The sequence below is a fragment of the Phoxinus phoxinus genome (assembly GCF_949152265.1).
Source record: "Phoxinus phoxinus genome assembly, chromosome: 13".
Taxonomy (NCBI): Eukaryota; Metazoa; Chordata; class Actinopteri; order Cypriniformes; family Leuciscidae; genus Phoxinus; species Phoxinus phoxinus.
Genome location: NC_136888.1, coordinates 5,742,519 through 5,767,144, shown reverse-complemented (window position 1 = coordinate 5,767,144; position 24,626 = coordinate 5,742,519). Strand labels below are relative to the sequence as shown.

Sequence of the window (24,626 nt, the reverse complement as noted above, 5' to 3'; positions counted from 1 at the left end):
ATATCTGCAGGGCAGTGCCATCTTAGTCCTAAGGTAGACTCTTGAACATCAGAAGAATCTTGGGTAAGCCACATTTCAGCGTTATCGGAGCGTGCTTCTTGAGGGAGATGGCTAAGGATGTCAGGGGCGTTGCTGGCCCATTGGCGGATCTCGAAGCCCCCTGATGCCATCAGGACACGTAATTTATCGAGCAAATCTTTAGCATCAGCTTTTGATGACAGACTCTGTAAACAGTTGTCTACGTAGAAACACCTGTCTACTGAATTCCTGACATCTTCTCCCTCTGTGCTGTGATCGTGCACGTGTTTTTGGAGGGCGAAAGTAGCACAACAAGGTGAACATGTGGTACCAAACGGCAGAACCTGCCACTCATTGACCACAGGAGACACATCACGGCAGAGATTTCTCCACACAAACCGAAGAAGGGGCTTGTCCTCATCGCAATGGCATGTTCTCGAAAGCGAAGCAAGACCCCCAGGAGTGATGGGCCAAGGGTAGGCCCAGGAAGGAGAGATTCGTTGAGGTTGCAGCCCTGGAATTGGTAAGAACAGTTGAATACTAGGCGGTTCTTCCCATTATGTTGTACCAGATGATGGGGAATGAACCATGATTCTTCACTCTGCGCAGCTTCTTCCTCAGTTAGCTTACGTACAGAGCCTGTCAGTTCAAGCTTGCTCATTTCTGCAATGAACGCTGAGGCTTTGTCATCGTCTCTAGCGAGTCGCTTCTCTGTACCTCGGAGGCTTGGCATGACAGCATCTTTGGTGGCATGGAAAGGGGAGTGATTTCTCTTCCGTAGCAGAGGGGTCGCATAATGCTGGATCTTATTATGCTCCACACGGATTGTCTTACTTTCCAGAAGTGAAAGTGCCTCCTGATCCTCTCGCGATCGAGTTGCCTGTTTCTCGGACTTGAATGGTAGCGTGTCCACCTGCCACAACTTCTCCACATTTCTCAAAAGTTCAGCTGTTTCAGTGTTTATTGAGGTCAGATAACAGTTCTGAGATCTAAGATGCTGTGATAGACCTCTAGCTGGGCCTTGTAGTGTCCACCCCAACCTGGTCCGTATAGCGACCGGTCCTCCTGGTGGTCCACAAAGCACTGGTTCTATTGGAGTGATCAAATGGGACTGGTCAGCTCCAATGAGAAGAAGAGGTTGAACTTTATCAACGGGCTCAAGTGGCAAGCCTCTGAGGTGTTTGTACCTTTTCTGCAAGACAGCTAGTTGGTAGGAGTGATCAGCCAGTGCTAGATTCTGAGCAGTGAAGGCTCCACCAATGTGGTAATTCCGTTTTGGCTGTGAAGCAGGGGAAAACACTGAAAGAGACAGATGCTCCTTGAAGTACTTGGGTTTCTTGCCTGATTGTTCTCAAGTTCAGTTCCTCAGGAATTCCACGCAGGCCAAGCTTATTTGCTGCCTCGCATAAGAGTATGGTCCTCTCTGAACCGTCGTCGAGTATAGCATAAGTCTCCAGAGCTTGTTCATGATACTGCAAACAAACTTTTACCACCTTCAGCAATACACGGCTGCAGTCAGTGGGTCGATTTAGATAAGTGTCACGGGGTGACAAAAACCTGAACAGGACTAAGATCCTGGTGAATGCACTGCGAATTTGTTGCCATGGCAGCGAGGCCAATTGCCTGAGTGACAGCAGGTGTGGGGCAATTACAGGGAACGCTGTGAGAGGTACACATGTTCAGATGGGGCTTTAAAAACAGAGAGAAAACAGACTGTGGTGTGGTTCTCCTCCCGTGTGGTACTGTGTTTGTTAGCGGGTCGTTCTTTTTATTGAGGCTGGGCTGTGGAGTGGTGAAGGTCGAAGTTAAGGAAGAGAAAGGAAGGAGTGAAGGATTTGTCAGCGAAGACCTAAGGAATATCGTCAGCAGTGGGAAAGACGCAAGTGATGAGTATTGGATCCGTTGTTTATATGCACTAACACTGAAGTGGTGTTGAAAGTTTGGAAGTGTGTGGCACGAGTGAATTATTACACCGAGTGAATTGTTGATCTGTCTCCAACTTCAGTCCTCTCTTTGCCGAATGTAACGACAGCTGCAACATTCTTCTGCTTTTCCTGGAGCGAAGTTGAGCCCTGGCCAAAGACTAGATTCGATCTGGTGGGAGGAAGACCGGTGGGTGAGTGCTGGCCCTAATGCACGGTGTGTGAGTGGAATTACAGTGCCTGAAGTGACGATTCACCCGGTTTGTGCTGTGAAGTGAAATTGTTGTGTGGAGAAATATTAGAAGTCTGCCGTGCACTCTTCCCATAGAGTCTTCCACCCGCTGTCTCCAAAGGAAGGTTTCGACAGATCAAGAGCCCAACTTCCTCCGTTGAGAAGACCCGGCCCTGTTAAAGTTGAGTGTTTTATATATCGCTGGACTGTTAAAACCGTGCTGTGTTTGTTCCAGTGTCCAACGAAGTGGAGCGTTTCGCTAAAGTGCTCTCCCTGCCTGGTGGTCTCCACACGCCCCTATTGGAAGCCGTTGCCCTGTTCAGACGAAGAGAGAGGTATATCAGTAGAGAGCTTCATGTACTGTTGGAACCGTTAAGACCTTCCTGTACTGTTTCAGTGTCCAACGACGCGGAGTGTTTTCGTCCAAAGTGTTCTCCCTGTCCGGTGGTCCCCACACGCCCCTATTGGAAGCCGTTGCCCTGTTCAGAAGAAGAGAGAGGTATATCAGTAGAGAGCTTCATGTACTGTTGAACCGTTAAGACCTTGCTGTACTGTTCCAGTACTCAACGAAGTGGAGCGTTCTCGTCCAAAGTGTTCTCCCTGCCTGGTGGCCTCCACCCGCCCCTATTGGAAGTCTTGCCCTGTTCAGAAGAAGAGAAGGTATTTTAGTTGAAAGCTACATATACTGTTGAACAGCTAACCTTACTGTATCGTTCCAGTGCCCAACCAAGTGGAGCGTTTCACTTCAAGTGTCCTCCCCGTCTGGTGGTCCCCACACGTCCTCCATTGGAAGCATCTGCCCGAAACGGAAGAAAGAAGGTACCTCAGCTGAGTGTTCATATACTGACGAACGGTTAAACCTTGCCATATCGTTCCAGTGACTCGCTCGCCCCCACACTTGTATACTTACCTGGTGACCTACCTGGACGGCGTGAGGATTTCCCCTGATCCCCATTCAACGAGCCCCCGGCCCACTACGATCGTTCCTCCCCTCCCGTCCCAGGAGGTCCAGAGACGCTCGAACGGCCCTGGCGGCAAGAAGAAGCTTTTTAATTAGGATTATCCAATTGACCAATTTTAACATAATAAAGTACTGTCATTATTTTTATTCCCTTGTCTGTCTGGTCCTTGATACGTTCCTCGAGGTGGTTCCCGGTTTTCAGGGGTGGGTGCAGTCTGGCTTGGCCCGCCCCGACCTGTGACATAAGCAGTGCCAACTGCCGAGCTCAACATGCATATGCCCTCTCTACTTGCCTTAGAATTTACTGCATGCAGTATCAGGAGATGTTTGTTTTGACAAATGCTGCAGGGTTTCTTGAGAGTGCAGTCTGTAACAGCATGAGAACGACCACATCTTATGCACCTCTTGTTCTCAGTAATCCAATTACGGATTTGCTCAGGAGTAAAAGTCTGGAAAGTAGCGAACTGACTTAAGAAATGTTCAGAGCTTTCGCAATATGGACAATATGGTTGCACTTTCACTCTTTTCTTGCCTGAGGTGGATGCTTTATGTACTGGTTCTGGGCCTTTCGACTCTGAGGCAGCTTTGGCACCATGGAGGATAGTGGCTGGTCTTGTGAAGCGGGCTGGCTTTGCTCGACTCTCATAATTTCGTTTGTTGGGTGGTTCGGTATAGCCCTGACACCATGCTTCGTACTGGAGCCACTTGGAGAATTCAGGTAATGTATACGCTGAATCAGACTGATAATATAGGTGTCTGCGAAAGTCTGCACACAACTCTGGAGGTAGTTTACCAAGCAATCTGGCAACATGTGAGCCACATTTCAATTCCACTTCTCCCTCTACGCCAAGGGTTTTCAGCATCCCAACTAGAGCTCTAATCTGCAGTGCGAATCTTTGAAATGCTTCATGATCCCCTCGCTTGATATCAGGAGCATCCATGACCTGTGCTATTCTTTTAAGTGCTTACTGATGCGGCTGACCAAACCTCTCATTTAAGGCGGTCATTGTGTCAGAATATGGAGTGATTTAGTTCAGGTAAGAGTCAGCGATAAGAGAGGCTTCCTCTAATTTAAGATGGTCGACCAATATTTGGTATTTAAAAAACTCGGTAGCACAAGCTGGCAGTAGATTCTCCAATGACATCTTCAGCCTGGCGAACTCCGCAGGGTCTCGATGAATCAATCGATGATTCTCGGATTCGTGGTTTAGGGCCTAGATAGACTTTCTCCTGTGCCGGCAGCGATGAGGGAACGATCTCATAAGGCTGGTGTTTTGGCTGATTGTATGGCATTTCTGGGTGTGTAAGCCATGGGTCACTCTGCTGCACTGATTGTGGAGCATACACAGTTTGTTGCTGATGCTGCGAAGGAATGTCCAGCCAGGGTGCAGAATGAGGCATTAAATATGGAGCATTGGTCGGAGGGCAGATGAGGGAATGATATGGTGGACTTCCCTGACCCCGAATATTGTGTAGCATACGGTTTGTCATGATATCCCCTCTGTGAGACCTGAATGCTTGTTCATGGAATGCGTTTCCCTTGACTGGAGCATGCTGTCCGTAGTAGGGCTGTGCTACTAATCTCTCTGCTGATAGTTTCACTGGGTTTGAATAACTAACAGAAGTAACGTAAGTGACTGGGAATTTATGCTCTTTCCTAGCTCTGTAAGGGACATCATCACATACCGGAGGTGGTGGTTCAGGCCATGACTCATCCTCTTGAGGATTGTCCACTGTCGTTCTAGGCCTCTGTGGTGTGAGATGGGAAACTGAATGGGACTCAGCCAAGGACACTGCTGATACTTGGGACCGGAGCGGTGCGACTTGGGATGATTCAGAGAAGGAAGCTGGTGATGATAAGTGAGAAGGGTGTGAGAGTGGCTGCCTAGCTTCAGGGAAAAAGGCTCGGTCATGGTCCAGTGATAGGCGAGTATCTGCACTTGAGGTTTCCTCCAAAGTCCCACGGTGTTTGGATAACACATGATGGCGCACTTGATCACGTAAACTTTGTATGAGCTTAGTATCTTGGCCAATTTGAGCTTGAATGTCCTCTAATTCAGTACAAAAGGCTCCCCACTCATCTCTTTCTACATACCGACTTCCAGGTCTGGCCACTGCTGAACCCGCTGAGTACCCCATTCTGGCAGTTTCATCACTACCTGCCTTGTACTCCTCTTCGAGTCTGAATGTAGTCTGTGCTGCAGTTTCTTCTGTATAAGAGGAAGTCAGTTGTCTGTGGCCTGTTATATTCACTTGGTAGTCTGACAAGTAGGTTGGCAATCTGACTTGCCGTTTTGGACGCACAGATTCTGAAAGGGCTTCACTCATTTCTTTAGAAGTAGCCATCCTTAACCAAGGTAAGCACTGTTCTCCGGCTCGAAGGACCAAATGTTTTAGAGTAAGGACCACAGGTGCTTAAGAGGCTATTCATGGGTTTCAGTCACGTGACTTTTTTGTTGTGGCCGCCATCTTTAGGACCTTTGAGTTAAATTGAGTAGTATCTCCCTGGTGATTGGAAAGATGTCGCACACTAAAATAGCACACCTCACTGCAGACGAAAAGCAACGGTACTTAAATAAAATAGATACTTTAGGTATAGATCCTTATTTACTGCCAAACGAACTGCTGACTCCATTAAAGTCTTGTAAAAACTTGCCAGATTTGACGTTTGCTGATATTTATGGTGCGATCTGTGAAAAAAACAGAGGGGGGGATGTTTTGAAACATTTTTATTCATAAAAATAAATCATGAGAACATGAACTTCATCACTGCATGTGCAGGAATTGTAAAATCTTTTTTATTAACTCATGAAGTAGCCTAACGCAATATTTTTACTCTAATAGCTTATCTTTCCCCACACATAACTGTGATCATGCAATAACGTTAACTTTACATCGCGATGATGAGCTACAGTGAAATGATAGAAAAGACATCATCTGTGTTAGCAATTCGCGTCTACGTATCCCCCCCGGCAAATCGCACCCGGTTTATATCTACCTCGTCCACAATCCCTCTCCATGGACCGGCGAAGCTCTCAAGGCATTTAAAAGCACTGAAGCCTACCTCTACTTCACTTCGGGATGGGTTAATGATCCCAAAATCTATCATCTGGAGATGAAGAAAATGTTCTTGATAACAGGACGGGTGTTATTAACGTCACTCGAGTAATCGCTGCATTGCTGAACTGAATTGCTAATAATGTCGGTAAAGCACATCTCCTGTATTATTAGTGAGGTTTGGACACCTTCATTTTCAATTCTCATTTATTTGTAAAGCGCTTTTCACAATATCGTTTCAAAGCAGCTTTACAGAAAATGCATGGGTCATCATTACAATTTAGAGGGTCCAAGTTATGCATTTCAGAAATGTTTAAAAATCACGCAGTTATCTATAATCTAAACAATGTATTAATTTAAGGCAGAAACAGTGAGCAGTAGTTTAGCATACTGAAGCAGGTAACAACATCATTCAGCCATACATATAAATTTAGTAATTTTAGTAATACATAAGTTTAGTAATGTAAAAATAGATAGCTGTCTAGAATGACGTTATACGTGTTCCAACTGTAAACTACATGTTTTAATTTAGCTAGCTAACCTGTAATATGCAATAATAATGTAAAATTAAAAGTAATTTTACTTTTATTAAATTTCCAGGTGAAGCATTCACAAAGCCTCAGTGTAACACCGGATAACAGGAATCTTGTAGGCTACCACCCCGGCGTCACGGACAATATGAATGCCAGTAGAGTAGTAAAAAAAGATATTTATGCACGCAGTGATCCCTCTTTATAGCAGCAATCCATCTCTGACGACGCTCAGGGTTTTTGGGGATATTGTAAAACGTTAATTTCTCATTTCGTTGAGATTTGCTGTTATCGCAGCTTACAGCAAATAGACGGCATGTTTGGATTCGGTCCTACAAATGGCGGCCACACTGCTGTGTGACGTCACGTGAAACCCGTGAATAGTTCTCGCCTTGGAGCGTCGGTCAGAACGCAGGCCAGGAGGCAGAGATCAGATTAAACATTTTACTGAATTATCCTCGGCAGCACAGACATACATTAGACATTAATCACAGATGCTGACTTGAATGCAGTAGTTGCCTCTCCATTCAGATTAACAGGAATGATATGGTTACATCAGGTATTCGAGTGTATGAATACAGTGTAGTGTAGTGTAGTTTGAGGAGCGCAGCTGTTATTCATCACGCGCATTTCACGCGCATTTCACGCACATTTCACGTGAGCGATCGCTTCCGGCGCATCCACTAATGGCCACTAGATGACGCCTTTGCGCTACCTTTGTAACAAGTACTTCTGTACTTTTACTTTAGTAAACATCGGTCTTTACAACTTTTACTTGTAACGGAGTAATATTTGACCAGTAGTATCTGTACTTTTACTCAAGTAAGGAAGTTGTGTACTTTTTCCACGTCTCTATGGATCCCCTGAGAGCCCAGAAGAAGACGTTAAAGCGGTTGTGAAAGAAATATGCAAAGAGGTCCTTCCAGAAACTGAATGCACTTTGTGACAGGTGCCATCGGTGTAGTTCACAGGATTGGCAAACCTCCAGATACAGGTGCTGGTCACATAATTAGAATATCATCAAAAAGTTGATTTATTTCAAGAATTCAACTTAACAGGTGAAACTAATATATTATATAGACTCATTACATGAGTGAGATATTTCAAGCCTTTATTTGTTATAATCTTACAGTTTATGAAACCCACAAAAGAAAATTAGAATACTACATGTAATTAGACAGTAATACCATGGTCATTGAACCAGGTTTTGGTTCTTTTGGCAGTGTGGGCAGGTGCAAATCCTGCTGGAAAATGAAGGAAGCATGAAGTGCTCTGGAAATGTTCTGGTAGACGCTGCGGTGACTCTGGATTTAATAACGCACAGTGGACCAAAGTCCTCTTTTCTGATGAGAGCAAATTTTGCATCTCATTTGGAAATCGCGGTCCCAGAGTCTGGAGGAAGAGAGGAGAGGCACACAATCCACGTTGCTTGAAGTCCAGTGTAAAGTTTCCACAGTCAGTGATGATGGTTTGGGGTGCCATGTCATCTGCTGGTGTTGTTCACTGTGTTTTCTGAGGTCAAAGGTCAACGCAGCCGTCTACCAGGAAGTTTTAGAGCACTTCATGCTTCCTGATGCTGACCAACTTTATGGAGATGCAGATTTCATTTTCCAACAGGACTTGCACCTGCACACAGTGCCAAAGCCACCAGTACCTGGTTTAAGGACCATGGTATCCCTGTTCTAATTGGCCACTCGTCTGACCTTAACCCTATAGAAGATCTATCTCAAGATCTAAGATCTCATACTTTTCAAGTTCATACTTTTCAGTTGGCCAGCATTTCTAAAAATCCTTTTTTTGTATTGGTCTTGGTAATATTCAAATTTTCTGAGATACTGAATTTGGGATTTTCATTAGTTGTCAGTTATAATCATCAAAATTAAAATAAATAAACATTTGAAATATATCAGTCTGTGTGCATGAATGAATATAATATACAAGTTTCACTTTTTGAACGGAATTACTGAATTAAATAAACTTTTTCATGATATTCTAATTATATGACCAGCACCTGATATTTCCCTAGATCTGATGCGCGAGCGCGGGCGGTAATACACTCTGTGTGTGCGGACTGCGGGAGAATAAAACGATTAAATAGAAATATCTATGAATGAAACATTTAAAAACTAATACATTGTTATTCATCTGTTGAAGAAAAGCAACAAGCAAAATAGAAACGATTTACAGGCCAGAGTTTCAATTTGTAACATGTTTGCAGCGTTGAGCGATGTAGCCAATCACAGACATGTGTGTTGATATCTGGAACGCAATGGCCAATCAGAAGCATTTAAGATAGAAACCCCTCACCGCTCAAAACGCGTTTTTGTTCAGTGCATGCAGGCAAATCCTCTGATTATAACAAACAAAGTGTAGATATTATGAAAGATTAATTGTGCAGTCAGCTTCATTGATAATAACAGATATGAGATCGCGATGAACTGATGTCAGCTTTTAAGGAATTATTAAGGGAGCGCGCATTCAGTCATGGCAAACCATGCACGCAGCCTGCTTGCTTTTATGTTAAATTAACAGTGGTTTGTGAATGTTAATGCTTACATTATACCATGGTTTACAGAAGACACCCACTAAAATGTTATTCAGTGTAATAGAAAATGTAATAATGATAAATATAGTTTTAATAAATAATTTATAGTAAAAACAACAACAACACACATTCTAAATATAAAAAGAAGAGCAGAGTCCACATCACAACTATAACGGTAACGGCACAGAAAAACACAGAGCGATTTTTTCCAGCTAATGAACGATAAATACATTGCAGCCAATCAGAATCCATTCCGCTTCAAAGAGCGCCAGCATTTAAAGTGGCAGATGAACAAAAGACTGCAGTGTGCTGAGAATGAAGAGCTTATCGGTCATTGGGTTTGGACGCTAATATAGTTAACATTATAGTTATTGTTTTTGGTGTGAATGTGCTTTAAGAATACTGGGTCTGCATTTACTTTTTACAGTGCCTTTCAACTCTCTCTGTTCGTGGGCATCGAAAATGAACCAATAACACAAATTGAAGTCAAAAACAAGTCAAAATGTATTTCTACAGCACATTTAAAAGCAACAGATTTGCACTACAAGTGCTGTACAATAAAACATTGAGCATATAAAAAGAAACAATGCAGCGTCCAAAATATAAACACATTAAACAAAATACATTAAAAAACACAAACAATACAAAAAATATTAAGTTTAACATATTTGTCAGTGCTAAGCATTCCTAATTTATCTGTAATATAAATAAGATGATACAGTTGTTATTTTGCATTACTCTGAATGACACAACTTCTACTTCAGCTTATATTGACGGCCATCAACTGGCCACTTATATTAAACAACGAGCTTGACCAGCAAAGTTAATCACAATTATTCACAACATCTACTTACTTTTCAAAAAATCTAACAATATAAGTGTTTTGTGGCATTTCACTGAATGACATGTTTTTGTAACTCAGGATACCACACCATGAAAAATGATCAAATATGTAAGAAGAATAAAGCCACTTTTCTGCGGCACCACATGATCTTCAGGCGCCATTTGATGATGTCACAGACTGTCAAATTAATATGTGTTTATATGATTTCAGAAAAGCTTCTTGATCCTGTGACACTGAATGACCCCGACAACACTTTCCGGACAAAACTCCCCCTTTTTTGAAATACTTACAAATAATAATAAGACATGATCCTTTTAATATAACACAGCCAAACACTTATGTGAACATGCCAAGAAAAAGATAAACGAGTTTGGTATTTTATGTTTAGTTAAAGATGTAATGGCAAAATCAAAGTCCAGACCATTACGCTGAATGACAATTTTACACTTTGGAATATTATTGCCCCCATATTTTAACATTTTATTTTCACAAAAGTTATTTGAAATATTAAAGGTGACATATCATGAAAATCTGACTTTTCCCGTGTTTAAGTGCTATAATAATAATAATAATATATAATCGAGTCCCCGGTGCATCTACCAACCCAGAAACGTGAAAAGTGAAACCCAGTAACTTGTTTTGTGACGCATTTCTCTGCAAGCATGTCAAAAAATAAGCCGATCAGATTTCACTCTCCTTCTGATGTAGGAAGAGGATCTTATTATAACATTACCGGCCCTTAATCTGCATGTTTCCACTCACGGCGACTATGGCAAGCCGTTTAGCTTAAATTGTACACGGCGTTACTCGTCGTAATTGCATTTTTACTAGTAGCAATTAGAGAGCTCCACAAATTAATTTTTACTAGTCATAAGTCTGTAATTCTTATTACAATGTAATTATTGCCATACGGCGTGTAACAGTGTAACAGTTCTAACGCAATGGCAAAAGTTGGAGAAAAGCCTGTAAACTGTCCTGTCGTACAGACGAGCACTGAACACTAGAGTCCCAGCCTCAGAGGAGACAAGAGAGCAGTGGATTAATTTTATTTCCAACAGAAATCCCCCAGAAACAGAAGAATCGATGTAACTCCACAACATCTAAATGTCTCCACTAACCATTCAGAAACGTCTAAAAGTTGCACCTCTTCCTGAGTCTCTCTGTAAGGCTGCACTCGCGACTGTTATTTCTAAGATTCTGGATGAGATTATTCACGTGTTTTGTTATAGTGTCTGAAGCTCGTGTAAAGGATCGGCCCTCTTCTGAACGGAGCGGAGCAGAAGCTCATTTGCATTTAAAGGGACACACACAAAATAACGGCGCATTTTTACTCACACCCAAAAAGGATAATAAATGATCTGAGGGGATTTTGAGCTGAAATTTCACAGACAGATTCTGGGGACACCATATATTTATATTACATCTTGTGAAACGGGGCATAGTATGTCACCTTTAAGGTAGACACTAAGGTAGACACATAACAGGGTTTTGTATATAAAATTACTTTTGTCAATTTAATTTGATGCGGACACAAAATGGTGACGTCTCGTCTTTGACCCGTATACAGATTGGTCATATATACAGATTGGTCATAAATAAGGCGCTATATAAATAAAAATGACTTGTCTTGACTTTTGAAACGAAGCACATGTGTCAGTGAAGACTTGATGACTTCTGTCCAGTCTTGCCGTCTCTCATGTTCTTGCTCTGACGTGGACAGGCTCTGAGTTTCTGTCAGGTTGGTGTTGGACTTCCGGCTTCGGGTCAAGTCTCGAGCTCAGAGCTCTCAGCAAGTGTGTTATTTCCTGTCCAAGACAAAGATTACATGAACAAGTCAACTCATGAATGTTTTTTTAGAGCTAGAACAGAATTGAACTCTGTTTGGGGTTTACTGATTCTGTAATTTCCCTGTTTACTACAGGGATGCCGCTTTAAAAGCATCTGTATAGTATCAAGCGCTATATAAATGAAGGTGATTTGACTATAACAAGAACATTACAATGAACACAAATTTGAAAATCTCACTACAAATAATCCAGAATTTAAGACAAAAGGTAATAATCCTACTCTGCCTGTTACACTTCCTCACACCTGCAACTGATCGAGTGAATCTCCTCAACTTCTCCATCTACTGTTGATCACGATCAAACCATTGATGTTGTAACATCTGCTCTAAGCTGGGGCGTTTAGCTGGATCCCGGGCTAGACACTGTCTAATCAGATCCCTGCAGTCTGTACACATTTTAATAAGGAGAAAGCTGGTTAGTCATGACCATGTGACCTGGCATTTTTGAAAACAGCAATGGCTCTCGCGCCAAACATGTTGAGCTATATATAAAAATTCTGACACCCTTCAACCTTTAACTTTCTGTACAAATCATCATTATTCACTCACCTTTGGATAAGTTGGGGTTCTGAAATGTAACTTTGGCTTGTGTGACTTCCGTTCTGTTACAAAAAGGAAGACATGCGTTCGACATCTCGTACAGCAACACTCCTAGAGACCAGACGTTTGCTGGGACGGCGTGGAATCGAGCTCCTGTCCAGACTTCAGGTGGGCAGTAAGGCGCTGCTCCTGTAAGAAAGACATTTGCACATTGTTGAGCTTTTTTTTTTTAAAGCATCATCAAATAATCAGTAAGTCACTACCTTCAGGTTTCCACACTCCCAAAATGCTCACCCCTGTGTATGTTGCTCTCGTAGCCTTCACTACTAAACAGCTGACCGCAGCCAAAGTCTATCAGCTTCAGATCTAACGTGTCTATCTTCAACAGGAAATTCTGCGCATGAATGTCATTATGGAAAACCCCACGACGGATGCAGTGTTGCACTGCCAGCACAGCCTGATGCATGATGACCCGTGAGAGCCACTCAAACAAAGGTTGACCGTTGATGCAGTCCAGCAAGCTCTTGCAGGGTCCAGGATACTCCATAACCAGAGTGAAGTCTCTAGGATGTTCAAACCACTCGTACAGTTGTATGACGAAGGGGCTTATGGGTTCTCGCCTCATCATCATCATCAGCAGCGCCACTTCTGTAACGAGAGGTTCAGGATTCCCAGTCTAGAGAGAAGTAGCAGACAGAAGGTTAGCTGGGTAAACATCTGAAGAAAACATCATTTTGAAATGTACTATTTGTTGGTCTTTTTTATTTGGTGCCTCTAGGCTTATATTGATCACATTTACACCTAATGCTTCCTACGGGTGTATTAACTACAGTAATCTGCACTCAAACAACTCAATACATATTCAGGTTTTGGCCAACTTACAATATAAAGATAGCGATCGTTGTCAATCTTGTGTATCCGCTTGATGGCAACCTGCACAAAAACCCCCAGTTTCAATAACAGTGACAGTATTCAAGCACCTGACCTTGTACTAAGTATTATACCATCTGTAAATAGTTTTCAATGTGTTTTGATGCATGCAAGAGCAAAATGTGTGTACAATTCAGTAAGATTTACCTTTTTGCCATCAAATTTGCATGTTCCCAGGAACACCCTGCCAAATGCTCCGGATCCAATAATCTTTTCCACGTTGTAGAAAGACTCAAAGAACTCTGAAAAACAAACAGAAAAATATGAGACAATTATTAGCTTGCTAGATCCATTGTTTTATTAAAAAAATACCAGTGCTGGTCGAGCAACAGTAAATGTGACCGGACATGTTAAAAACTTGACTCAGTTATGCATGAAATAGCAAAATCTCTCTCTGTAGACTTTACACTGCCCAGCCTTATTTCAGTGTCACCTGTTGAGCTCTTGTTCACTGGAGAAGCCTCCACGGCACCCTGAGCAGTTCGGCCAGTTGAAGTCTCTGTTGGCTCGACAGGAACTTGACCCGGCAGCGGAGGACACGGAAACACTTCCAGGCTGTCGGACCCGGACAAACCCTGTTGGTTTGAGCTCTCCGATCCATCGCCACTCCACCTCCACTCGACGCTGTACGAGCCTCGGCTGCTCAGACTCAACGACTCTCCACACCTCCTCTCCACGTGGGCCTCAGAGAGGGACCGAGCTGAGGATGACGTGATGCCCGGAGAAGAGTCTGTGGAAGACGTTCTCCAGGATCTGGAGCGGCCTGAGGATGCAACGTTTCAGAACATCAAAAACTGCTTTTGTTTTATTTATTTGTTTATCATATTAATTATCAATGTCAGTGGTCACATCAAATTGTTACTTTGGTTTCACTTTATTTTGGTCCCTTTAAGACATTATATAAGTAACATTGCATAATTTTAATATTCTGTAAAAACAAGCCTTATTTTGAGTGGAAAATAAGATAATACTGTTTAAAATAATGTTGGAGAAATAATGATTTACCATTATTTGTCTTGACGCCGGAGTGATCTGGAGCAGGGGATGATGGTTCAGGATCAGGATCTGCTGGAGGAACGAAAGGCTCCACAACATTCACAGCACTACAGGAACAGCCGCTGAAAACACCCTTCGTAGCCTTCCAGAGCCTGAGGAGACAACCAGCTCTCTTCCTCTTCCTACACTCTAGAGCTTTTCCTGAAATGAAGAAAAAACAACTATTAGACACATCTCTGACGTCAAATTAAGCAATGATATAATGACATAGCTTACATTTTACTATTAAAATCTTATCTGTAATGCTACAAATGTAAAGTAATGGGAATTGTTCACGCTATCCACCTGACTTCTGCTTAATGCCTGCATAAATGTCCCAACATCTTATTTCACAATATTAATAGTCATTTTATTTCACTATTATCACGATTACGAGGGTGGAGCCTGGTGACTCCGTGTCAACGATAAAGTTATTTTTCTTATTTTATCTGAACTTTTATTAAAAAGAAAACATACATTTCCAGGCTTTATTTGGCCAACTCTGGCACATGTGGCTCAGTTCTTGTAATGGTAAAGATCATATGGGCCATATCTTAAAATATATTTATATTATATTAAACATTGACTTTTATTAAATGCATAGCAATGTCTTATTTATGACATAACCGACTCTGTAATACTCGGCACGACAGCCATTTTGGCAATTTTGCATGTTTTTGACAATTCAAGAGAAATAAGTGGTGAAATTGAATTATTTTCTAGATCGTAGGCTGTCTGAGAAGCGGCTTTCTGTGTGTGTGTTTCTGGTGTGTGTCAGACAGCGCAAGTGCCATCGAGTTCATGCCTTATTGAGAACGTTTTGCTAACATTCCCATTAAATTAAGAAATCCTTATTTCTAAATGTTCCCTGAACGTTCAAAACGTCCAGTTTTTTCAACGTTTCAAAAATGTTTTATCTTGGTTAAAGGAACATTCTATTTTATAATTTTGCATTATGGGAACGTTACTTTTGAATGTTCTCGGAATGTTCTGAAAATGTTAGATGAACGTCCAATTTAAAATATTTCTAAAAAAACAAAATTGGTTTCACTTTAATTTTGGTCCCTTTAAGACATTCTATGAGTCTATAAGTAACATTGCACCTACATGTCTACTAACTCTCATTGAGTATCAGTAGAGTATCAGTAGAGTATTAGTAGAGTATCAGTAGAGTATCAGTAGAGTATTAGTAGAGTATCAGTAGAGTATTAGTAGAGTATCAGTAGAGTATTAGTAGAGTATCAGTAGAGTATCAGTAGAGTATTAGTAGAGTATCAGTAGAGTATTAGTAGAGTATCAGTAGAGTATCAGTAGAGTATTAGTAGAGTATCAGTAGAGTATCAGTAGAGTATCAGTAGAGTATTAGTAGAGTATCAGTAGAGTATCAGTAGAGTATTAGTAGAGTATCAGTAGAGTATCAGTAGAGTATTAGTAGAGTATCAGTAGAGTATAGTAGAGTATCAGTAGAGTATCAGTAGAGTATAGTAGAGTATCAGTAGAGTATTAGTAGAGTATTAGTAGAGTATTAGTACCTGGAGCAGGGGATGATGGTTCAGGATCAGGATCTGCTGGAGGAACGAAAGGCTCCACAACATTCACAGCACTACAGGAACAGCCGCTGAAAACACCCTTCGTAGCCTTCCAGAGCCTGAGGAGACAACCAGCTCTCTTCCTCTTCCTACACTCTGGAGCTTTTCCTGAAATGAAGAAAAAACAACTATTAGACACATCTCTGACGTCAAATTAAGCAATGATATAATGACATAACTTACATTTTACTATTAAAATCTTAATAGTGTGACAGACTCTCTGCTTAATATCGGCAAACTCTTTATTGTGATGCTCCTCCAACAGACATTCAGTTGTCTAGAAGTAACATTGCACCTACATGTCTACTAACTCTCATTAGAGTAATAGTAGAGTATTAGTAGACTGGTAGGGTTAGGGTTAAAATAAGTTGACATGTAGTTGCACAGTTACTTATAGTCAACAGAACGTTCAAAAGGGACCATCAAAATAAAGTGTTACCGTTACTTTAGTTGGTTCAACTTTCTGTTTTCGATGACAAATCACCCATTGAAAATAGAAATAGAAACTAAGCCATTACTTCTGTATTAAAAGCCTATTCTGACCTCTGCGAGAGTGTTTCGATGAAGTGGACGGACGTCCATCATCTGGCCTCTGCTTCACCCTCGTCCCGTGAGCCTGACGTCCATCATCTGGCCTCTGCTTCACCCTCGTCCCGTGATCCTGGCGTCCATCTTCTGGCCTCTGCTTCACCCTCGTCCCGTGAGCCTGACCTGTGGAGACAGAAAACTCAGAAGAAAGAGATGTTAAATATCCAGGAAGATCCTGGCTCGGGTCTGGCAGCGGATCCTGATCATCAGAACCGGTGTTCTGTCGATGTAGCATACTTTGTCAGAATAGCATACCGGAAGTTGAGTTTTATAGCAGGTTCTGTCAATTTAGCCTACTTTATCAAAAAAGCATACAGTGTTTGTGAAGGGTATGCTGTTTTGATAGCCCCTGGTTTAATAAAAATACAGTTTATAAAGGGGTATGCTGTTTTAAAGCCCCTGGTTTAATAAAAATAGAGTTTCTACAGGGGTATGCTGTTTTGATACCCCTGTAGAAACTGTATTTTTATTAAACAAGGGGCTATCAACATAGCATACCCCTTTATTAACTGTATTTTTATTAAACCAGGGGCTATCAAAACAGCATACCCTTCAATTAGGTAATGTGTATATATTATGCGATATAATACACAAACACTTACCGCTTGTAATCTTAGGTATGCTGAAATTATGGTTTAAATGGAACGCATGCGCAATTCCACAAATTTTACTGCTGCGCATGCGCATTAACCGAAGGTATCCCATTCTGATGGGTATGATGTTCCGTCAGAACACCGGGTCTCCAAAACTCCTGACCAGCCGTCTGAGAGAAAGCAGCTCTCCTGGATCTGGAGCGGCCTGAGGATGGAATATTTCACACATCACATAGTTAGTAATGCTTTAATAATAATAATCAACTTAACATTAACTTTATTGTTAATTTAACTGTTGTATAAAATAAATAGCACATTTGCAATTGTGCACAGGAAAACGGCACTCTTGCTCATGTGATATTCTTTCTAATATAACAACATAATATGATATAAATATAATAAGACAAAAACTCATTTGGGGACATATCTATAACTGCACTGACACATCACGCAGTGAAAGCATGAGAGACAAATGCGATGTCAGCTCCACTCGCAGTGCCTCGTACAGTTAAAACAATGATTACAATATCAACATAGTTCATAGACAAAAATAATCACAAAGAATGAACTATTGAACTGACATTTACTTGTTTTCTTATCCTCCTCTCGCGCGCAGGAGACGCGAATTGTCGTAAATGACGCGAATTGTCACGTGAAAAAGCAAATCCACAAAGATAGAATAATAAAAAACAATACTTACGCTAATTAGATAGTTTTCATTTGGAAAGCATTTAGATACGTCTAAGTCAAAGTGTCATCTAACATTTTAGACCTTTCATAGGTAAAAATAAGACTTTTCATAAGTAAAAATAAGACTTTAAGACTTTTTATGGCCTTACATTTTAAAAATCGAATTTAAGACCTTTTAAGGATCCGCGGGGACCCTCAGTCATTGTACAAAATCATACCATAAACCATAAATGAACAACTGAAGCACTCACCTCCTCTTTCACCCATCATGTGAGCCATCGACGTCCTCCTCCAAACTGCAATCAAATCAATACAAAAATACAACACAAAATACAATACAATAAAATACAAATCTCCTCAGAAACACTCCCCTAAAAATAAAAATAAAACAATAAAAAATAAACTGCTTCTAAAAGAAGAAACAAATGAAAAGTATTCTCAGAAATTATATGACGCAAAAATTCAAAAATATTATCTCAAAAATATAACTATATAAAGGATATATCCTCCGATGTCCTTCTAGAATAAAAGTCTCCTCTCAGAAATCCAGAAAACAGCTTCAAATCGCAAGATTTGCTCAGAAAATTCTCTCAGAAAAGTCTGTAAGTTCGCCTCGTCTCTCAACCAACAGACAGACTGCGATCGTTCAAATGCAGAATTCGTAACGCGTCGCTATAGCAACTAAAATTCGAATCACTCATATGCACGCACAGACAGCGATTGGTTCAGTGTAAATGCAGAAATCATAACACGCGTTGCTGAGGCAACTAAGATTTAAAACACTATGCACAGTACAGACATCGAATCTATAATTAGTATTATTATTAATAAGTATTATTATTAAAATCCGTGGAAAATGCGTGCAAAAAGGCACAATAAATCGGACATCTTGTGAATTAAATTTGCCCTTCTCCATATATAACCATCAAGGCCAATCAGCTTTCAGTATCACTAATGCGTCATCAACCGGTTAGTATTAGTGGTGAAGAAATCCAAATTATTGTTGAATTCTCTATTAACATTGTTCACAATTGCTAAACTTGATACATTTAATAATAGTTTTACCCCATGTGCTCCTTTGGCAAAGTATTTTGGGTTGACTTTTCAAACTTTGTTAAAAGGTAGGCCAATCTATCTTCAAACTTCTGTATAAGCCAAAAATACTCTCTGATATTAGACCCTTCTCATTTAAAATTTGTAATAATTCATACTTTTTTATATTCACAAATTTTCAGAGAAAAATCCTTCTTTTTATGTTTATGAAAGAGTTTGAGGACATCTAAAGCTCTACTGTATGTAAGACTGTCATGGTGTAAAACATTAAAAGCTGATTTAATATTCTTTGTGGTTTTGTCTTGTAACCCTCATTATTGTCTATTATTATTTGTGGCTGTTTTGTCTTGTTTTTGTATTTTGTTATTGTTGCATAATAATAAATATATATTAATAAATCCAAATAAAAAAATAAAAAAATTAATAAAGGATCCCAAAACAAGACCAAACGAAAAAGCCCATTTACGATTTTTTTCAACGTTTATTAAAAATATACATGCAACATTTCAAGAGATACAAATGTGTCACATATAATGCTCTAAAGAATTCCAGCATCATAAAACTTTGAAAACATTTTTAACATCATGTATTGTATATGATGAACATTGAGGATAACATCATATCAAAGATATTAAAGAAAAAAAACTTTTATTTAGCAAGGAAGCATTACATCGATCAAAATATATTTCAAATAAATTTTGATCTTTCTATTCATCAAAGAATCCTAACAAAAATGTATCACGGTTTCATAAAATAAAAATAAATTAAGCATGCAAAAATGATTTTCAACATTGATAAAAAATAAGAACCATAATTGAGCACCAATAATGATTGATAATAGAGCACAAAATCAGCGTGTTGTATGATTTCTGAAGGATCATGTGACACTGAAGACTGAGTAATGCTGAAAATTCAGCTTTGATCACAGGAATAAATTACATTTTAAATAATATTAAAACAGAAAACATGATATTTTAAGTGTAATAATATTACACAATATTACTGTTTTTTTTTGTTTTTTTTTGTTTTTTACTGTATTTTTAAATTACAGCCTTGGTGCAGCATAAGATACTTTTTTCAAAAACATTTAAAAATCTTAATGTTTCCAAACTTTTGACCAGTACTGTATATAATATGTATTTTGACTATTGCACTGATTTCAATGGATTAATAAAATTCTAATAAACTGCATGTCAAGCATTTTGTCTGTCCTTTCCTCCATGTTGTCCCTGATCTCCACTATGGTTTGCAGTGTGAAAGTAATGGAAAATAATGGCTGATTTATTTTTTAATTGCCACATTGTGCCCTCCATACAACATTTTTCTCCTCTTTTCCACCTCGCCAACGAACTTCACATTGAGTGAAGTTAAGTTTTTTTTATTTCCTCTCTGTGTTTGCCATGATTTCGCAATCGATGAATATTAACTTGTGGGCGTTTCACGGACTATTTATGGGCAACTATGGGCGTGACATGAAGCCGCAAAAGCTGCGCTACATTTAGAATTGATTGTGATTTATTAAGGGAAAACTGTGTAGGATGTGCGTGCGCGCGGTTTTATAAATCCGAATATTTCTGTGCGTACGCACGTCCTATATTTCATCCGTACGCCACTTCTGACGCAAATCCTACGCAAAGTTTTATAAATGAGGCCCCTGGTGACTGTGCAGTCCATGAGAGATGATCAACTTCACTTTCATTGTCATCAAACCAATCTGCCACCAGTCTTGCGGTGTGTATTGGTGCATTATCATGCCGATACACGGCGCCCCCTTCAGGGTACAATGTTTGAACCTTTAGGTGCACATGGTCCTCCAGAACAGTTCAGTAGTCTTTCACAGAGACGTGTCCATCAAGCACAGTAGACAATGCCATGATATTGCAGCCCAAACCAGCACTGATCCGATGGTTTCGGTACTGGTCCTGGGTGGGTCGAGCAGTGGGCTTCCTGGGAAGGCAAGTTTTAAAAGCCTCTCCATCTTTCTTGCAAAGGTCACACTCACGGCTGGATTAGTACCCTCATGGGCCCCCCTCCCCTACCTGACAACCACACCCTCCAAAGGAGGCGATAAAGTGAAGAAAGTAAACATAGGGTCAGCTGTTTTTATGAATAATTTTCTCAGAGATGTTAAATTACCAAAGGCTACTGGGCAACTGAGTTTATTAAAATCATTCACAATGTAGCTACACGTCCCTGGTCATGTTATTCCTGTTTGTTTATAAATTTGAATTAAGGCAGAACAAAAAGATGTGTTCAAAATATCATGATAGAACCCTTGCTCACACAATGACTTCTTTTTAAAGTCATTCATTTTTTTATGGTATTGTGATTGCATGAAGTGACCTTGTCGATCAGGCTCACCTCCAACAGCTCATTAGCATGCTCCAGGAAGCAGAACCATCCACCAGTCAGCCTTCCACCAGTAATCCATCCACCAGTCAGCCTTCCACCAGTAATCCACCCACCAGTCAGCCTTCCACCAGTCAGCCTTCCACCAGTAATCCACCCACCAGTCAGCCTTCCACCAGTAATCCACCCACCAGTCAGCCTTCCACCAGTCAGCCTTCCACCAGTAATCCACCCACCAGTCAGCCTTCCACCAGTAATCCACCCACCAGTCAGCCTTCCACCAGTCAGCCTTCCACCAGTAATCCACCCACCAGTCAGCCTTCCACCAGTAATCCACCCACCAGTCAGCCTTCCACCAGTAATCCACCCACCAGTCAGCCTTCCACCAGTCAGCCTTCCACCAGTCAGCCTTCCACCAGTAATCCACCCACCAGTCAGCCTTCCACCAGTAATCCACCCACCAGTCAGCCTTCCACCAGTAATCCACCCACCAGTCAGCCTTCCACCAGTAATCCACCCACCAGTCAGCCTTCCACCAGTAATCCACCCACCAGTCAGCCTTCCACCAGTAATCCACCCACCAGTCAGCCTTCCACCAGTAATCCACCCACCAGTCAGCCTTCCACCAGTAATCCATCCACCAGTCAGCCTTCCACCAGTAATCCACCCACCAGTCAGCCTTCCACCAGTAATCCACCCACCAGCCAGCCATCAAACAGCAAGCAAGATGTTAGGTGGATTAAGAGGGACAGTGATGGAAACATTATTTACGGCAGGCCCAGATCATCCCGGAAACAAGCAGGTCTGATGTTTTTTACATTCATGTAAAAATGTACTTTATCTCCAGGTCTAGTTTTACATCTTGGAATGGTATATAACATGATCACAAGTCATGGGTCTGAATTAGAACATATAGGAGGTTATTATTACATACCTGTGCCTAGCATCAGGTAAAGTGTGTGTCATTGAGTGTAAAAAGCAACAGCGTTTGTGCTACAGCAGGTCCCAGTCACAGCCGGAGTTGGAAGACTGGCGTCTCTCATGTCAGAGCTCCAGAAACCAGTGGGGAAGTGACCAGTGACTTCCCTTCCGTTACTGCACCCCATCCGTAAATTGGTCCTATGGTTTTATATTCATTGTATTAATATAAAATAAGTTAACCCCTTCAATTAATTAAACCACTCCCCCAAGATACTGAATCTTTAATCTTTTCCCCTTGCCCCCGAAGCCACAGCCGCAGGCACAGGAGCCACACAAGCCCCACCCTCCACCCTTGCCAAAAAGAAGAAAACAAAAAGTAATGTAGACATTCTTTGCACCTCATGTGTATATTTGTTTCTTTTCTTTGCACCCCATGTGTATATCAGCAGCCGTGTGTTGGGTGTAAGGGTGTTTTTGCATGTAGCCCCCTTTAATTTAACCAAACTCAGGGTGTTTTCACACTTGGTCTCTTTCAGCCCTCAAAGTGAATAAGAACAGTGACTCAGCATTTTTTGGGCATATGTGAACACCCCAAGCGAACTCAGACCCATTTGAAGTGAACCAAACTTTTTTTTTTGCCTTTGTCATTTAAGGTTGCAGCAAATGCAGTCGACAGACAATTTATCCATATGATAAAATATTGGAAAGACGGATGAATGTCTTTCCAATCTGGAATCTCTCCAATCTCTCTCCCCCTCTGAAATTTGTCCCCTGATCAGAGTAAAGTTCAGCAGGGGTACCACGACGTGCAGTAAACCTCCGTACTGCCATCAAGAAGGCATCTGTGTCGATAGAGTTAAGTACATTGGAAGAAACTGGAAGAAACTGGTTTATTGGCTTTGAGAAGGTTATAGTCCTCTAAGAAACTGTCGAGCTGGGACCGTTTAAGGAGGAGGGAGACTGCCTGCTGATAAGTTCTTGCACTAGATGGAGCAGTTTGCTCCGCTTCCTCATGCCGAAGGGTGTTTAATGTGGCCTCCACTAATTCACCCCATGTAGCATACCTGCTGGGATCAGGGACGTACCTATCAGAACTTGAGATGTAATGGCAGAACAAGGAACGTCGTAGCTCTGTCGGATCTTCTCCACCTGTCCCTGCTGGAGCTTTTGGCCACTCGTCAGGGGTTTGTAAAAGGAAAGATGGACCTTGACACCACCTATTCGGTTGTGCTAGTTCCACCAAGGATTTACCCCTGGTCAGATCATCTGCCGGGTTAAGTGTTGATCTCACGTACCTCCATCCCTCCAAGCGCTTGGATTTCAGCAATCCTAGTTCCCACAAAGACCTTAAAACGACACGAGTCTGACTGGAGCCATGTCAGGACAGTGGTCGAGTCGGACCACAAGATGGTATTCCTGATAGGTAAGGTGAGCTCACTGATTATCAGCTTCGCAAGTTGGGCTCCAGTAACCGCTGCACAAAGCTCCAGTCTTGGCATGGATTGTTGTCTTTTCGGCGCAACTCGAGATCTAGCCAGCAGGAATGCCAAGTGGACACCACCTTCAGCGTCCTCAGAGCGTAGGTAGGCCACTGATCCATATGCTCTCTCAGATGCGTCACAGAACACATGGACGTCTCGTACCACCTCTGGCTGGTCCATAGATGTAGGAACATAGCAGCGAGGTAAGTAGATGCGAGATAATTCAGGCAGTTCTGCTACCCATGTATTCCAGGCTTGGAGCAGCTCCTCAGGCAGTAATGGGTCATCCCATTCACGTTGTTTATCCCAGAGTCGCTGTACAATCATCTTAGCCCGAGTTGTATATGGCAATATTAGCCCCAAAGGGTCATACTGTCTGGCCAATGTACGATACACAGTGCGCATTGTGGTTGGGCCGTAATCCTCCAGTCGATGTTTATAGCCGATGATATCTGCAGGGCAGTGCCATCTTAGTCCTAAGGTAGACTCTTGAACATCAGAAGAATCTTGGGTAAGCCACATTTCAGCGTTATCGGAGCGTGCTTCTTGAGGGAGATGGCTAAGGATGTCAGGGGCGTTGCTGGCCCATTGGCGGATCTCGAAGCCCCCTGATGCCATCAGGACACGTAATTTATCGAGCAAATCTTTAGCATCAGCTTTTGATGACAGACTCTGTAAACAGTTGTCTACGTAGAAACACCTGTCTACTGAATTCCTGACATCTTCTCCCTCTGTGCTGTGATCGTGCACGTGTTTTTGGAGGGCGAAAGTAGCACAACAAGGTGAACATGTGGTACCAAACGGCAGAACCTGCCACTCATTGACCACAGGAGACACATCACGGCAGAGATTTCTCCACACAAACCGAAGAAGGGGCTTGTCCTCATCGCAATGGCATGTTC

At 41.6% G+C, this 24,626-nt stretch overlaps 1 protein-coding gene and 1 long non-coding RNA gene across 2 annotated transcripts in view; both read right to left on the bottom strand.

Moving 5' to 3' along the window:
• LOC307009500 (uncharacterized protein) overlaps positions 1-16,872 on the bottom strand; it is a gene marked incomplete at its 5' end in the record, with an annotated part of 31,599 nt that extends 14,727 nt beyond the window's left edge. The window contains 2 exons of the mRNA XM_079633293.1: positions 15,993-16,157; positions 16,593-16,872. Of these exons, the coding sequence (XP_079489419.1) occupies positions 15,993-16,157; positions 16,593-16,872 (445 nt within the window). The remainder of the gene's footprint in view (positions 1-15,992; positions 16,158-16,592) is intronic.
• Positions 9,433-12,558, bottom strand: LOC307009100. The gene is made up of 3 exons (XR_013799955.1): positions 12,505-12,558; positions 12,201-12,341; positions 9,433-11,914 (listed from the first exon to the last, which is right to left on the bottom strand). It is a non-coding gene; the product is annotated as an uncharacterized lncRNA (long non-coding RNA).
• Positions 16,873-24,626: the final 7,754 nt, after the last annotated feature.